Source organism: Sinohyriopsis cumingii, unplaced genomic scaffold (genome assembly GCF_028554795.1).
Source record: "Sinohyriopsis cumingii isolate HCF-2022 unplaced genomic scaffold, ASM2855479v2 utg001923l, whole genome shotgun sequence".
NCBI lineage: Eukaryota > Metazoa > Mollusca > Bivalvia > Unionida > Unionidae > Sinohyriopsis > Sinohyriopsis cumingii.
The window spans coordinates 16,600-35,445 of record NW_028316083.1 but is presented as its reverse complement, the minus strand read 5'-3'; the positions used below and the strand labels follow the sequence as shown (position 1 = coordinate 35,445).

Below are 18,846 nucleotides of genomic sequence, written 5' to 3'. Positions count from 1 at the left end.
CGACAAAGTGCCAACCTTAGAGGAGCTCAGCAAAGCAATCGACTGCCTTCCAAACGACAAAGCACCAGGTAGTGACAGCATCCCGCCCGAAGCTATCAAACGTGGAAAACCAGCATTGATTAAACCACTGCACGAGCTACTTTGCCGCTGCTGGGAGGAAGGAGTAGTCCCCCAAGACATGCGTGATGCCACAATTGTGACCCTTTACAAAAACAAGGGCGACCGCAGTGACTGTAATAATTACAGAGGGATCTCGCTCTTGAGTATTGTTGGTAAAGTGTACGCCCGCATCATACTCAACAGGCTGCAGTTGCTGGCAGACCGTGTGTACCCGGAATCACAGTGCGGCTTCAGAGCAGGCAGGTCGACGACAGACATGATCTTCTCCCTACGACAACTCCAAGAGAAGAGCAGAGAGCAAGGTCAACCACTCTACATGATGTTCATCGACCTCACCAAGGCCTTTGACTTGGTCAGCAGGAAGGGCCTTTTTGAACTTCTGAGTAAGATCGGTTGCCCCCCAAAACTCCTCAGCATGATAATCTCTTTCCATGCAGATATGAAGGGAACAGTCCTGTATGATGGATCATCCTCAACTTCCTTCCCAATTAACAGTGGTGTGAAGCAGGGCTGCGTGCTGGCACCAACACTTTTTGGGATCTTCTTCTCCCTGCTCCTGTCCTACGCCTTCGACAAGTCCACGGATGGCATATATCTACACACCAGGTCTGATGGGAGCCTGTTCAACCTGGCACGACTGCGCTCAAAGACCAAAGTGAGAGCTGTGCTCATCAGGGAGATGCTTTTTGCAGATGACGCAGCTCTTGTGGCCCACACCGAGGAAGCCCTCCAGAGACTGGGAGACCGTTTTGCTGTTGCCTGCACGCACTTTGGTCTCACAATCAGCTTGGAAAAAACAAATGTCAGTGTGCAAGATACCACCATTGCCCCTTCAATCAAAATCAACGGTGTCACCCTGGAAGCAGTCAACAACTTTACCTACCTAGGGTCAACCATCAGCAACACTCTCTCGATTGATATGGAGCTGGACAGAAGGCTTGGAAAGGCAAACACCATCATGGCTCGATTAACAAAGAGGGTTTGGGAAAACAACGCGCTGACAGAGCACACCAAGGTCCGAGTCTACCATGCCTGCGTTCTCAGCACCCTTCTATATGGAAGTGAGACGTGGAGTACCTACATGAGGCAAGAACGCCGGCTCAACTCCTTCCATATACGGTGCCTAAAACGCATCCTGAAAATCAGCTGGCAAGACCGTGTTCCACACAGCAAGATCCTGCAGCGTGCAAGTACCCCCAGCATGTACTCCCTGCTAATTAAACGCCGCCTTCGATGGCTGGGTCACGTCCGACGTATGGAGGATGGAAGGCTGCCAAAGGACATCTTATATGGACAGCTGGCCACTGGCATGAGAAGAGTCGGACGCCACTCACTCCGTTTCAAAGATGTGTGCAAGAGGGACATGAAGGCATGCAACATTTCACCCGATGGCTGGGAAGAGCTGGCTGAGGACCGAGGCACCTGGAGACTGGTGGTAAACAATGGCATATGAGTCGCTGATGCGAGGAGAGGCCAGTTGGTGGCAGAGAAACGAAAGAGAAAGAAGAACGCAACAGCAACCACAGTAATGCAGACTTCCCAGTATGTCTGCACCAACTGCAGTAGGGACTGTCACTCACGTATAGGCCTGCACAGCCACAGCAGACGTTGCCAACAGAGACAGGCAACACCCCAAGGGCGCTATTCGCATGGTCTTTCGAGACCGAGTCGCCAATGATGATGACATCCACCATCTGAACCATCGAACGTTTTGGTGTCGAGTTTTATTTTTCACAAGTCTAGACTATTAATACGAAATATTAGTTCATGAAAGATAGTCTTTGAGTACAGGATGTCAATTAATTAATCCATCAAAAGATCAGGAACGTTATGTTCAGATGGAATACATTGCTACTACTTTTAACATCAAAAATAGCAACGACGACAACAATAATATGAACAATACTGTTATTATTATTATTATTATCATCATGTATTCATCCAGGTTACATATTTAACTTGTAGCTAGTTTGCATTATATCTCGTCAGTTAAAACAAATACAACATATATATGTCTAATTAGTAAAAGCCTACAAGGTTAACATCTACTGCAATCCTCAAAACGAATGTAAAGGGATACCAATTACACGTAATGTATATTATTCCTATGTCGTCTATTATAATTTTAAGGAGTGTTCCATTACCTATTACTAAAGCAACATGTGAGAAATTTTAAATAGTTTAGAATGAGATGTTCTGACTTGTTGTCATCTTTATTGTATGCACTACCCAGAAATCTGGTTCGAAGCATCCTGTAATTTGGACCGAATAAGTCTGGGCCGAATCAGCCTGTTTCAGTTATTTGGGGGAGATTCTCTCATCAGCAGTAGGTAATGTTCACTTGTCATTGGTATAGGAGGCTAATAAGGGCAAAATAATTACATCATGGGCACTAGCAGAACTGATCATCACTGCTGCCCGTCAGGGCCCGATTTAGGCATAAGCTAGAATAAGCGACAGCTTAGGGCCTCACAGTCTGAAGGGGCTCTCATAATTTTGTATTTTTTAAAATTTGTTAAAGTTTTATTATTATTTATGTATAAATAAAAATTTAACAAATGATTATTTTCATAATATCTTATATTATCATCCTTGCAATATGTTTTATATAAATTACATAATTTACATTGCAATAATTAGCAATGTATTCCATAAATGCATGCTATGTTTTAGTTTACATAATTATTCACATTACGTATAAATTGCCTTATTGTCTGTTAACAATCACCAAACAGGGCCTCTACAGCCCTGCTGTCCATTATGTTAATAATATTTTGTCAAAATAACTGTTTCAGCACATCGGAAACTTAGCATTTGTCCATAGTATTAAGAGTATTGACTGAATGGGTACAAGAAGCAACACAAATTTGATAGTAGCAGTATAAAGGAACCTGAATATGAACTTACAAGGATATTTCCAGTTGGTGCTCGCATTTATTTTCTTTGTTTTCTTTTCTTCAATATTACACAAATATCACTATGAGCAGAGGGGAATGGCAATATTAAACCTGCCATTTAAGCTGAACACAAATATTGACCAACGCCACACATGCTGGCCAATCCTAACATTTACTAACCAGTGCCCACACTAAGTCAGAATGTCAAAAAAGGGGGCAGGTGAAATAGAAATGAAACCACTATGAGCGAAATTTTAATCCTACCACCCATATAACCCTATAAATCCCTTACCATGGATTAATAAACAAATAATTCATTGTCAGTTCTATAACCCCTATAACCATAGTTATAGGGGTTAGAGCCATTTCTTTTCTTACAATAATATAACAGAAATGTCAGAATATCTTCAACACACAATATGATCTACGTGGCGGCCGGTGTAACAGTACCAGAACCTACCTTAACAGCAGATGGCTAAGAACATTGATACTTCATGACAGTTTGATATATGTCCTTCAGTCAATTGCTTAAATAATTTATATGTATCTGATATAACATGATGTAAATATCAACCTACCATGATTAGTAAACAGCACACAAAGTTAAACTTTACTGAATCATACTTTTAGCTAATGTCCAGTAGATGCTAAAATATTTAGAGAAATAACAACATCTAAATGCTAGGCTGAATTGATTCAGTGACATATCGATGGATCTATACTTTTGCCATTCTAAAATCCATATAGATACAGGAGGAGGAAAATCAATACAAAATGATACTTAACCTATCCAAATTACATTTAATAATATTCAGCAGACATGAATAATTATTAGCCACTTACCTCTTTCTCCTTTAAAATGAGAATACTTCTGTGTCAGATGTTTGCAGACAAGGCACTCATTTTTGCCAGTAAAAAAGGAACCTATTGATAACTTTCACTCGCCATTTACAAAGCAACAAACATGACTGGTTTCATAATTTGCCTCCCAATTCCATAATCATTGTCTTACCCAAATGCATGTTTAACTTAAAGTAGACATTTCAAATGTATTTCCCATGTATAATGTGTTTCTTAACTCATCATTTAATAGCCACTTTTACGTAAAGTTACTCTTTTGATTTGTATCAATTTATTTGGGTCTAGTTTGATGGTGACACATCTGGTATGTCACGCAGTACTGGTTTAGTTATTTGGATCAGATTAATATACAGTGATTATGGAGATTCATAGGAGTGCATGGAATGATATACTTTGATCAGATGCATTGATTGGAGTATTTTGAAGGACATAAAGTGATCAAACAAATTGATAAGAGTACTTGGAGGGATATAAACTGATCAGACGGATTGACTGGATTATTTAGAGGGATATAAAGTGATGAGACGGATTGATTGGAGTACTTGGATGGACATAATGTGATCATATTGATGGATTGATTGGCATACTTGAAGAGATAACACCAGATCATATCAATTGGTTGGAGTACTTTGAGTATCAGATCAGATGGATTGAGTGGAGTACCAGGTAGGATATAGAGTGATCAGATGGACTGAATGGAAGTCTTTGCATGATATAAAATGATCAGATCGATTGAATGAAGTACATGGAGGGATAATAAGTGACCATATGGGTTTCTTTGAGTATTAGGAGGGATGTAAAGTGATCAAATGGATTGACTGGTGTACTTGGAAAGATATAATCAGATGGACTGAATGGAGTACCTGGAGGGATGTCAACTGATAAGATGATAAGATGGATTTACTGAGTAATAGGAGGATATAATTGATCAGATGGATTGATTAGAGTACTTGGAGGAATATAACCAGATGGAATAAATCGATTGCTCAAAACATTAATGTGACCAGATGGATTGAGTAGAGTCTTTGGATTAATATACAGTGATTATATGGATTGATAGGAACACTTGGAGGTATATAAATTGATCAGATGCAATGACTGGAGTATTCTGAGGGATATAAAGTGATCAAACAGATTAATTAGAGTACTTGGAGGGATATAAATGGATCAGATGGATTGATTAGATAATTTAGAGGGACATACTGTGATCAGATGGATGACTGAATTACTTGAAGGGATAAAAGGAGATCACATGGATTGCTTGGAATACTTGGATGATATAATCAGACAGACTGAGTACCAAGTAGGACATAAATTAATCAGATGGATTAAATGGAAGTCTTGGAGAGATACAAAGTAATCAATTTGATTGATCAGATTGATAGGAGCGATATAAAGTGATCAGATGGACTGATTATAGTATTGTAGGGATATACGCTGCCTAACTGGAGTGCCTGGAGAAATATAAAGTAATCACATGGATTGATTGGAGTATCTGTATTGATATATTGTGATCAGAAGGTGGCTTGATGGGAGCATTGTATATATATATATATATATATATATATATATATATATAGAGAGAGAGAGAGAGAGAGAGAGAGAGAGAGAGAGAGAGAGAAAAAGTGATCACATGGATTGACTGAAGTACTTGAAGGAACATATGATCAGAAGGATTGATTGGAGTGCATGTGTACATATAAATTGTTCAGGCTGGATTTCTTGGAGGGATATAATCAGATGGATTGATTGAAGTACTTGGAGGGACATGTGATTAGATGGGTTGATTGGAGTATGTGTGTGTGTGTGTGTGTGTGTGATTTGGATTTTTAATGTAGCTTTAAAAAACATTCAATCATACCACTTCAATGTTTGCATAGTGGCAGCTTATAGTGATGGATTGATTGGAGTACTTGGAGGGACATGTGATTAGATCTTCTGATTGGAGTACTTGGTGAGACATGTGATTAGATGGGTTGATTGGAGTACTTGGAGGGAAATGTGATTAGATGGACTGATTGGAGTACTTTGAGGAATATAATCATATGGATTGATATAGTACTTGGAGGGATATAAGTAAGTAAAATGAAAAAGTTTTTGTATGGACATGTGAATGGCTAAAATCTGAAATTCAGATTACATTTATTACAAGCAGCCTCTATACATTCATGTCAACTGATCATGGTCGAAACTTATAGAGCTTCACCAAGAACTTCGTTGTTATATATCTCTCTCTCTCTTTCACATCAGTGACATATGATTCTTAAGTTAAAATGTTTCTCATCTTCATTGTGAATACCATATGTTTTTGCCACTGTTCAGTCTTAATTTTTCATAGTTTTGAGGTGCTGTCCAGCCATTTATGAAACCACCAGATGCAATCAATACCTCTGTAAATTACTGGTCTGTAAAATGTATTTAGTTAACCTCACATTAAAAAATATATACAGAATTTACTTAGCTGTTCACATTGTTAGATGTATTTGATGCATAACAATATCAAAATTTCCAGAAATGATGATAATTTCAAAATCACACAAAGAACGTTTAATTTCAATACCAGTTTCTAAACTTTGATAGCAGTGCATGCCACAGGTATTGCATATATGAAGTTGTCTTCCAGACCTAAAAACTACAAGTGCATGGTATTATGTGTATACCAATTTACTGCAGTATTTTTTCTTGTGTTATGTACCACGCTACTTGTTCACTGTAGCAGTAGATCAGTAGTCTCAGTCAATAAAGAATGTAAAGGAATTCTAGAGGAATCTTGTTAAGACTTAACTGATATTAATGTCATGTTTTCATTATTCGTGACAAAATAGTTCAATAAATTACCTTTTTTATATAAAGGTTTTAGCTGTGTCACGTTGTGGGGGAAATTTGCTAATGCTTCGTGCTTCATGAATATACCCATTTTCTTGTAGTTAATTTGTAGTTAAGAGCACCTGGGATAATATCAATACGTATTATTATGTAAGATTAAGACTTTAGACTGTTTCTAGATACAAAGAAACTGCCTGTCCTTTGTAATCCATTATGCAACGACCCATTCATGGTTAAATTTAAAGGTAATTCTACCAACAGGTAGAGACCCTCTGTTTGTTTTGCAATAAGTCATGATGTTACAACTATCTTGGAAGCAATCTTGGGCTTTTGGGGACCGGAAACCCTGAAAGTCACAGGTAGTACTAAATTACCCCAAGGCAGTTTTCAAAGAGACCAGACCGTATCTAATAGAAACGGAGAGATTCAAATCAAGGGAGGAGTCTCAATAAGCAATTTGTCTGGACTAAATCCATTTTCTGGTCAGTACACGTGAGTCTCGCTAAGGGTAGATCATGGATAATTTGAGAGGCATTAGCCTGTACTCCTATTTGTTGTGTGCTCGTTAAAAGGCGAGAAAGAATTGTAGTGAAATTCAAGTTTGGATCTGCGGACAAAGGCTTCTTGAGGAAGCTTTATGGGTAGGGGTGCGAGGTGACACCCGAGGATCGAAGAGAGGGAAAACACGTTGAGAGCATGTGGGAGGTCTATTGTGATGTCAGCAGTTTGTGTGGAGGTGCAGTGCCAGAAGGAAACGAAGAGAGTACCAGAAGTACCAGAAGTGCCAGGAGACCACACAGTCAAGGATACCGGAAGTACCAAAAGAGAAACAAGAAAGAGACAGATGAGTAATATAATCAACACTGAAGGAAAACACTCTCATTAAGACCTTAAATTCACATGTTGAGATAGTATTTGACAACTGTGAATAGGTCATTGTTCAAAGAAATTGCGATTGAGAAATTTATCGATGAAATTGTTGAATACATTTGGTATATTTTATCAAAATGTTATACATTTCACCTCGAGTTATTTAGACAACTAGACCATTGGTATTACTGACTGGGGGCTTGGAGCTATTTGAATATTATTTGTCCACCTTATTCGTTGTTAGAAATAACACCATAGGAGGCACTTGACAATGTTACAAATTAATGGTGAATATTACAAATATAATTTTGTTACATACCCATTTAATCTTACATGATCTGGCATGCATTACTGGTGTTTAGACTGTGATTTCATATCACACACTGAGCCAGGAACTATTTTACAACTTCAAGTATTAAATAACAGCTCACTTATAAAATATATGGGATGATGTATTACTATGCTTTTGAAACTATTAAAATATGCCAACAGCACGCATTTACAAATTTAAGAAAAGCAATTATATTTAGTATAAATTGATGCTTTTTCTGCTTGAGATAATAGAACAGTACCGTATGTATCGGTGAGAAGAGAGACAGAAGTACTTTGATGCTAATATCCTGTATTTAAATTTTTTAACATTCAGCAATAGGTAAGAAAAACCCAGGGAGTGATGCCAATGCATGGTGAGAAATGTCCCATTTTTGCAGGAAACCTAACCCCATGCTTAATTCCCAATAGGCATTTTACAATGTAAATCATCCAAAATACCAAACCTAGCTAAAATCCATTTCAGCATCAGAATTACTGCAATACTGAGACAGACAGTGGGAATTGTATGTTACTTAACATCTCAAATTTTTGCCACTGCCCAAGTAGAAAGTAAAAAGAGGAAAATAGAACAATATTGTCTTCAGTTTTCTTCACTACCCAAAAAATTGACGGCACAATGCCTGGTGCCCCTATAATTTTAGATAGGGTCACTTCTGTATTCTAAGTGAGGTGCCTGTGGGGCATGTAAAAAAATCTAATTTGCCTGAGAAACCTTCATACGTGCTTATGAAACGCGTACATTTGTTTTCAACATGCTGATATACCTGACATAACACAACTTGTCATGCTATAAAGACGATTTTTTTATACTTCCAAAACCCTTAATACTGTCAAGTTTTAAAAAAAAAACATGATTTTCACCAATCTTTGAAAACAGAAAGATAAAAACATGTCAGTATATGCCCTTTACTTTATAAATGGTTGCAAAAAATCTAATTTGACTGAGAAACCTTCATACGTGCTTATGAAACGCGTACATTTGTTTTCAACTTCCTGATATACCTGACATAACACAACTTGTCATGCTGAAAAGACAATTTTTTATACTTCCAAAACCCTTAATACTGTCAAGTTTAGAAAAAAAAACATGCCTTTCATCAATCTTTGAAAATAGAAAGATAAAAACATGTAACTATATGCCCTTTACTTTATAAATGGTAAACAATCACGACTAGAACTGATGTAAAACTAACCTTTTGGCTGTTTAAACAACACCAATTCAGGAACTTCGCTAGGCTTCACATTTGTCGTAAAAATACGAAAGAATTTTTAAAGTGGCGCTATTTTTTTACTGACTGTTGAAAGTTGATGGTGTCAAATTTGTGTAACTAAATTTTTAATTTTTCATTGATGTAAGCAATTCAGGCCACTTAACAGCTGTTGTCACTATCTGCGGCAGTCAGTGTATCATGTCGGTAGAAGATGACTAAGACGTTATTTGAACATGATTGCAGCTAACTGCAAGCTATTAGTCAGTTCTGAGAAGCAATTAAATGTGATTATTAGGAAGTAAGGAATGACCGGGGAATATACTTTATTGTTGAACAGGTTGGCAAAATGATTCGGTGTCATTTGCACCTGTTGTTAATTTGTTTATTGCAAACAGCGAGTGTGAGACGCACTTTGGACTGCTTAGTCTTTTCGGGATTATTTACTTAGATAACACATTTTTGTGGATTGAACTTAACTGAGTAACACAGGATGCCGCTACAAGGATGCTAGTCATCATGTCCTTTGTATCAATGAAAAATAAAAGATTACTTTATAAAACAAATCTGTATCAAGCACAAAGAATATGGTTAATCTAGCTCTGAAAAACAAAGATTTATATCCAGCTGTGTCTAAGGCAGCTACCAGGTTACTTGTTGCCCCTATTTCTACTGCAGACTGTGAGAGTGAGTTCAGTTGCCAGAATCTACCATCAAAACAAGCTTAATTCTATGGGTATATCTACTCTGAAAAATTTAATGAGAATTTGTATTGATGGGCACAGTTATGAGAATTTTGATTTCGGAAAACCATTTAGAAAATGGTCTGGGGGAAAAATGAGGTGAAAAATGATGAATTTTCAGTGACATAGTTCATAAAGACTAAGACTATTCTTATTGTTTTTTAAATGCTATGCTCTGAACTTCATGTGTATATAAGTATTGTTATATTTATTAACAATTATTCCTGTGATTCGAAATGTAATAAAAACATGTAAATACGGCTTTATTGTCATGTTTATATTGATTAAAAATAGGGCCAATATCATATTACCCACATATTTAAGTCTGTGTATCTTGGCATAAAAATGGCTCCCATGGCTTAAAAGGGGCTTCAAATTTCTTAATTTGGCAAATTTCATTGGGCAAAGAAAAATATTTCCAAGGGAGGCCCTGCAATTAATAGGTAAAGGAATCAGGTATAAACTACAATTTCAGATATTAATTGGCTGAAAATAGTGTTCAGATGTGATTCATTTCTGAAGGCCAGATAGACCAATTTTACTATCTGTTCTTTATGGTTGTTATGTACAATTTACCATACCTCTCATGTATAGTCTTTGGATAATTCTGCTCCAAAATAAGATTTTTCACTAACATAACCTCTGCCAAAGTTTGACTTTCTTGTATCAGTGCTTTACTGATCACCATGCTAGATTTACTATCTGCTCAATAATGGTGTATTAGTATTTTAAGTTCATCAATGCCATAGTCCGCTTGTTCAGATAGATGAATTGTTATCAAATAAATATCTTTAATAATTAATATTAATTTTTTAATTCTTATTTATTATATTTACATTAACCCTTATAGGATTATTTGGTTTTGTAGCACAAGATCCTGCAGGGCTCAGCTGTTGACGGAAACAAACGTAAATTGCACTTCAAATTTTATTTTAATTTGGCTTTCTATTCTGACTTTTTTACATTTAATTGCAAAACACAGCGCTGCAAAAAAAGGGTTGATTGGCATGCAATGTTTTCTTTCTATTGAGCATTAGTACTAATATTAGTACCCCATCTTATGCATACCTATATGTATCAACGAAGCAGTTGCGTGCAATTCATACCCAGTGCTTTTTCAGTCTACTATCAAAACTATCTTCCTTATATATATACTGAAAGAATTATATCATCATAATAAACAGCAAAAATTCAATTTCAGTTGTCTTGAACAATAAGAAAACTTGAAGTCCAGCATTAAGGATCTGTAATAAAGTGATTACACAGAAATGGCACTGATGTTGATAATCATGCATTTAAATGTGTACCTTCACTTCAGCATCCCTGAGCTTCATCAGCTGCTGTTCCAGTAGAAACCACCGAGTGGGTATCTGCTCTCCCCAGTATGGTTGTTGTGAAGCCACCTCTACAATTTTCCTTTTCAAGTCCTTCAATTTGCTGTCAATAAGTGTGTTGTCAATGGCAAAGTCTTCATCAACCAGGTGAACTATGGTAGGTTTGCCTTCTAGGTAGGTGCGGATTTCCTTCAAGTATCTCTGACCAAGTTCACGACAATAATCCTAGATATGGAAAGACAATTCACATTAAGTAAGAGATAATCAAGCTTCTTGACCTCATTATTTATATACTTTATTTGTACTATGATAAATGGACAGAACAACACTGGACAATAGAACAAAAACCTTAACATAAACTTTTCTGGTCTATGACCAGACCTGCCAAATCTAACAAGGCCTTCTCAGCATGGCAATTAATTTTTTCCCTAAGTTGGGCCAGTTCTCAGTAAGGTGCAGCAAAATATGTACCACTTTTGTCAAGCTGGAAAACATGTATTTAAAAGTAGAGAAATGTGATTCAAAATAGAAGCAGCAACAGTGAACATCGTGTTCAACTAAAAAAAATTAAAGTTTAATTGAACCTTAACTACATCCAATACAGTTTCATAAAATGCAATTCCAAACCCTGTGGAACTCAATAGCTTCTTCATAACTCTTAACATCATGTAATTCCAAAAAAATATCACATCCATCATGACAGCAAGCATCTTTTCCACCGTGTGACATGATCAAATCAACACATATCCACTAAATATAATTACTGCCCTTTCTGCTTTCTTCCCCAAGAATCTGTATATTTCCTTTTATTGGTCTGTACTATTAAATGTTTTTAATCAGTTTATTGTTCCTTTCATCCTGACCTGTTGCTGGTTGCATGCCATTTGTAAAAAAAAATAAGCAAAAACAGATGTTTTGCACCACAAAATATGTTGTTTAGAGCATCTGGGGTACTCTGGTAAAGTTTGTCTGATTCCCTGTCTAATTTCGCTGAATCTAATATGAAACCCATATCCGAAACAAACATGGACAAGACAGTAAATAGCTTTTACCATAAACAATCGTAAGCTGAATATGTAATTTGTGCTTTTATTCCATAAGCCTGTATTTAAAGTGTTATACAGAGTGAAATTTGTTCCCATAATTATATGTCATCAATCCTGCATATCACCTATAATCAGCCTATAGACCAGTGTAATCAGCCCATCAGAGAGATGTATTTTTTGTCCTCTTCCTGTTGTTCTTATTGTTACAAATATGATTTAATAATAATTATTATTATTATTACTATTATTATTATTATTATTATTATTATTACTGTTATCGTAATTGTTATTTTATATTGTGGAACTCTGCAAGAGGATTAGATGACTTGAAATTGTTTTGTTTTTTTTAAACTTGTATGTTTGTGATGTAATTAAAGCATAAATGTTCACAGAGTTAAGGTGGCACTGTGGATAAGATTAGACAGGGTAAGCTACCATGGTGGTGAGCTTTACTCCAATTGCCTTGGCCCCACAAGAACCTAATTATGTTGATTTGGTGTAAAACAACAAAATTAATCAAGCCAGTCAAATTTTGCCTATCCTTGATATTTATCCACTATTAATGTTCACCTTTTCCTATCTGCCTTTCATAAGCATACGATATGAAATCCAATTAGTCAGCAGTCAATTCCAATAACAAAAAAACTCCTTTCAGGCAAAGCACAGTGTTACTCAAAGACAGGTAAATTGCTGCTTACAACCATAACAAATCTAATTCAACTGCAGCTGTTTATCTACACGATCAATGAAAATGGACATTTAACAAATGACAGAAGGCATGTTCTTTGAAAAAAGGCATAGTGCAACATAAGGGCCAGACATTGCACAAGAAAAGACACAGCACCATCCTGATAATGATCTGTGGGAAACATTAAAAATGCCATGTTGAATTGGACAGGCTCATGAACTTACAGATGTATGTTATGGACACAATCCCAAGCCCTGTTCACAGAACATGGCTAAGATACAAAGATAAAATTGAAGGCAAACTTACCCTTTGAGTCTGTACACTGTATTGGGGCAGATTTCTTGGACCAGGGATGTTATCACCAGGAAGACCAGGCCTCACAATGTGACCTCCATAATTACCAAACATACTTGGCTTGTTCTACAAATAAAGAAGAGCTAGCGGAATGGTATACAATGTAATGACATAAAATATACCCCATCTTACTGGTATCCCACCACATACGTTAAGCTGGAGATGAGTCTATAGTTCAACTCTTCCACAATATAGTGCTAGTACAATGATTGGTAAACATGTGTATGTTGTGAAGATGACCAAAAACAAACAATAACTTCCACTAAGTCCACTAAAATAATATGCATTCCAAACATTCTGTCATATACTACACCCAACTACAAGTCATAAAAAGCAATAGCTCTAAAAGAATTACGGAAAAAATATAAGAATGATGCAAATCTTTTCGTATTTTGCATAGGTTAGGATTTTAAAGAAAAAGAATTTCCCTGGCTTTCCTCACTGGTTATACTGGCAATTTAAAAAAGACCTTGTATATCTTAGGTATAATTCAAAGAACTTTTAATTTCCTTTATTTTGGTGCATAACTGATGGGTATAATATGGGTTATAGAGTATACAGCTTGGCCTTACTCCAGATGTGCACCTTTGAAAAAAGTGCTAGCTCCACTTGGTCATTTTCACTTCCTGAACTTCAGAGGTAAATTGTATAAAAAAAGAGCTGATCTCTTTTTTTTACATTTTGTATATTTGGTAATTCATTCATTGCACTTTCAGAAGCTGGTATTGTCTAGTCTGGAAAAATTAATTTTCCCTATTTTAATAGCTGCTATGGATAGTGTTCTTTAGACTAATTCAGGCTGATCTTTTAGCACAAGGGAGCAGTCATTTTAGTTAGCAGTGTTTTTAAATTTACCTCTGAAATTCAGGAAGTGAAAATGACCAAGTAGAGCTAGTACTTTTTAGAAAGGTGCACATCTGAAGTAAGGCCCAGCTGTATACTCTATAACCCATAGTACATCGATCAATCATACACCAAAATAAAGGAAATTAAAGGTTCTTTGCATTATACCTAAGATATATAAGGTCTTTTTTAAACAGACAGTATAACCAGTGAGGAAACCTGGGGAAATTCTTTTTCTTTAAAATCCTAACCCTATGCAAAATAAGAAACTGTAGAGTGCCACCAGAGCCTGCTGTGTAGCGCAACCGAGTGCCTGGCAGTATAACTGGGTGGGCAGACTGGGATCATTAGCCTTGGCAGGCAGCCATTCTAAGAGAAGGAAAACTCTGACTCCAAACCCAGGCAGATCGAGCTCGTTAGCCTTGTTATTCAGTTCATCTAGGAGAAGGAAACTCTGATCTCAAACCAGTGAAGTCCGAGTGAGGAAACAACATGGAAGCTTGCAGCCTATGGGTTATATTCCCACCTGTCAGCTTTGATGGTGGGAGGGATCATTGCGACCCACTGGCTGACTACTGCCCCCATTCTGCCTGTTCCAATGGGTGCCTGGAGCTCGGTGTGTTGCTCAGCTTGTCAAGCAGACAGAAACTCCACACCAGACACAAGAAACAAAAACCAACAAATACTCCAGTCCTTTGATTTGCAAGGTGAGACGTGCACACCATGTGCACAGGCATTTCTGATGACCTCAGGGAGGTGAACTGCCATCATTGACAGAGAGCTAACCAGACGAAATGTCAGCATTAATGCCCTCCAGGAAACCAGACTCACCTCAAGCGGCTCCCTCAAAGAGGAAAACTACACATTCTTCTGGAAGGGTCGAGAACCTGAGGAGCCCCACCAGCATCATCCTGCCCTCGGTTTAGCCTCCCTCAGAGGGCACTGAGCATCTCTTGCCCATTCACCTTGCCACTGTTGCAGGTCCTGTCCACATCTTCTCCACCACAAACAGATCAAAGGATGCCCTAAAGACAAGCCACTATTCCTCCTCGGCAACTTCAATGCCAAAGTAGGTGCAGACCATGAGTCATGGCCTACCTTCCTCAGTCATCATGGCAAGACCTATGAAAATGGTCAGAGACTGCTGGAGCTGTGCACCTACCATGACTTGTGCATTACAAACACCTTCTTCATGTGTAAGCCACAACGCAAAGTGTCATGGAAACATCCCATTTCCCATCACTGGCACCAGCTCGACTTGGTCATCACTAAGAGCTCTGCTCTGAACAGTGTCCTCTCCACCAGAAGCTACCGCAGTTCAGACTGCGACTCCAACCACGCCCGTGTGAGCAGCAGGGTATGCATACAGCCAACCCCCATGACCGTTCCAAACCAAAAGGCCACCCTCGCAGCAACATCGCACAGACGTCAGTCCCCTCCAAGGTGGAGGAGTATGTGTCTGCCCTGGACCAGGCTCTCCAGGACCTGCTAGAGCACGATACATCAGAACTCCATGAATGGTGCCATCTACAGCACAGTCATGTCCATGTTTCGCAAGAAGGAACGGCCCAGTCAGGACTGGTTCAACACACACCTGTCGAGGATGGAACCAATAATCGAGGACAAATTAAAAGCCTTCATAACTTACAAAACCTGCTTCAAAGAATGGAAGCTTGATGCCCTCAGAAGTGCCCAAAGCACCACCCAATGCATCGCTAGACAGTGTGTGAACGAGTACATGCAACAACTGTGTGAAAGAATTTAGTGCAGTGCTGAGTCTAGAAACATCCAAGGCATGTACAGTGGCATCTAGAAGGCCCTAGGCCCTACAGTGAAAGAGGTCTCCCCCCTGAAATCTCTGACAGGAGAGAAGATCACGGACCTTGAGCAACATATGGCCAGATGGGTGGAGCACTACTCAGAGCTGTACTCCCAAGAACCATCAGTCACCGATGCAGCTCTCAGGCGTATACAGAAACTGCCAACCATGGAGGAGCTTGACAAAGTGCCCAACTTAGAGGAGCACGGCAAAGCCATCAACTCCCTCCCAAATGACAAAGTACCAGGTAGCGACAGCATTTCACCTCAAGTTATCAAACATGGGAAACCAACATTGCTTCAACTACTGCATGAGCTACTCTACCTCTGCTAGGAGGAATGAGCAGTCCCCCAAGACATGTGCGATGCCACCATTGTGACCCTTTACCATAACAAGGGCGAACGAAGTGACTGTAATAATTACAGAGGGATCTTGCTCCTGAACATTGTTGGCAAAGTGTATGCCCGCATCATACTCAACAGGCTTCAGCTGCTGGTGAAAAGTGTGTAATTGGAATCCCAATGCAGCTTCAGAGCAGGCAGGTCAACAACAGATATGATCTTCTGTCTCTGACAACTCCAAGAGAAGAGCAGAGAGCAAGGTCAGCCACTCTACATGATGTTCAGTGACCTCACCAAGGTCTTTGAACTGGTCAGCAGAAAGGGTCTATTTGTACTTTTCAGGAAGATTGGCTGCCCCCAAAACTCTGCAGCATGATAATTTTTTCCATGCCGATATGTGGGAAACAGTCCTGTATGATGGAGCCTCCTCAGTCTCCTTCCCCATCAACAGCACCACGAAGCATTGCTGCATGCTGATGCTGATCCTTTTCAGGATCATCTTCTCCCTGCTCCTGTCTTATACCTTTGACTCATCCACTGATGGCATATATCTGCACACCAGGTCCGATTGGAGGCTACTCAACCTGGCAAGGCTGTGGTCAAAGACCAAAGTAAGGTCAGTGCTTACCAGGGAGATGCTCTTTGCTGATGACGCAGCTCTTGTGAACCACACCAAGGATGCCATCCAGAGACTGGGAGGCAGTTTCGCTGATGCCTGCAAGCAGATCGGGCTCACCATCAGCATGAAAAAGACAAACGTCAGCATGCAAGATGCCACCACTACCCCCTCCAAAAGAAAATCGATGGTGTCACCCTGGAATCAGTCAACAACTTACTTACCTGGAGTCAACCATCTGCAACACTCTCTCGCTTGATGTGAAACTGGGCAGAAGGCTTGTAAAGGCAAACAACATCATGGCCCAACTAATGAAGAGGCTGTGGGAAAACAACATGCTGAAAGAGCACACCAAGATCCACGTCTACCAGGCCTGTGTTCTCCACACCCTCTATGGAAGTGAGACTTGGAGCACCTACATGAGGAAAGAACGCCGGTTCAACTCGTTCTATGTAAGGTTCCTAAAATATATCCTGAAAATCAGCTCGCAAGTCCACGCCCCTCACACAGCGTGATCATGCAGCATGCAAGTATCGCCAGCATATACTCCCTGCTGAGCAAACTCAGCCTTCGATGGATGGGAAACATCCAATGCATGGAGGATGAGAGGCTGCCAAAGGACATCCTATATGGACAGCTGGCCACTGGCACCAGAAGAGTCAGCCACCCCTCACCCCATTTCAAGGATGTGTGCAAGAGGGCCATGAAGGCATGTGACATTTCACCCGACAGCTGGAAAGTGCAGGCCAAGGACTGAGACTGACGGTCGACAAGGGCAGAGCATTTGCTGATGTGAGGAGAGGCCAGCTGGCAGCAGAAAAATGTGAAAGAAAGAAGAGTGTGGCAGTAACCCCAGCAATTCAGACTTCCCAGTACGTCTGAACCACTTGCAATAGGGACTGTCACTTGTGCAAAGGCCACAGCAGACGATGTCAAAACCCTAGAGACAGACGACACTGGAAGGGCGCTCCTTGCATGGTCTCCTGAGAATGAGCTGCCAATGATGATATATATATATACTAATTTGCAAAGTCATGCAAAACAGCCATGCTTAATTCACAATATACCCTAATGAGCTTATACCCACAGTAAACTAGTTTAAATTAAATTTTACAATACTCATGAGATAAGTGCATGCAATGTTTTGCAAATGTACACAAATGTGGCGGAGTAACTATACTAAATGCAAACACAAAGTGCTGAGACAAGATGGATGGATGTGTACTGTGCACAAGCATGACTGAGAAACTATGCTAGGAGTGCTAACATATGATGGATGAATAGGCATCATGAATCCAAAGACAGGAATTGCTTTGTTATCCAGCCAAGCTATAAGACAATACAGCACTAGTATGGGGTCATGTACAAATTGTGTACTCAGAAGCACACTAAGGTAGACTCCATTGAGGTAATTGTTCATCTCTTTTATGAGGAATGAAATTTATTGTATCCCACAGTCCACAAAAAGGCACGAAAATCACCCTCCTGATCAACATTGAAACACATATCACATGATTTGATGATTTATGTCATCCTGAATCGTTGTCGCCATTATCACTAACATATTGATTACCCTCTTATTCATCTTATTATTATCTTCTTATTATTATTCTATGTAAAACTGCATTGAGCATGTGTCAGCGATGTTTTAGTCGGAATCATGTGACTACCGCAGTGATATATGCTCTCTGCTGGATAAATTCAGTTATCTTGCAGCAACAGGTTTCTGGTTGTTGTTCTCAGAATAAATATGCTGAACATTAAGTATGTTTTAGTTTCTTTGACAAACAATATGTAACTTTCATATAATATTTATGAATGTTTTTCTACAACAACATTGGGAAACATTTTCTTTTTATATCACATGACAATTCGACCTCTGATTTCATGGACACACAGATTATGACATTTTTTTTAGTCATGTAAATGGTGAGTACCAGGTCAAAT

The 18,846-nt window shown here is 38.9% G+C and overlaps 1 protein-coding gene across 2 annotated transcripts in view; it reads right to left on the bottom strand.

Annotated features, from left to right (window-relative positions):
• Nucleotides 1-13,364, bottom strand: part of LOC149771360 (uncharacterized) — a 61,584-nt gene extending 48,220 nt beyond the window's left edge. For both annotated transcript variants that reach the window (XR_016418310.1, XM_089948552.1), the window contains exons 1-2: nt 13,233-13,364; nt 11,166-11,417 (exon numbers count right to left, since the gene is read on the bottom strand). Coding sequence is in view for 1 of the 2 variants with exons in the window: in XM_089948552.1 (XP_089804678.1) it covers nt 11,166-11,417; nt 13,233-13,334 (354 nt within the window). In the remaining variant the exon portion in view is untranslated. The remainder of the gene's footprint in view (nt 1-11,165; nt 11,418-13,232) is intronic.
• Between the last annotated feature and the right edge of the window lie 5,482 nt (nt 13,365-18,846).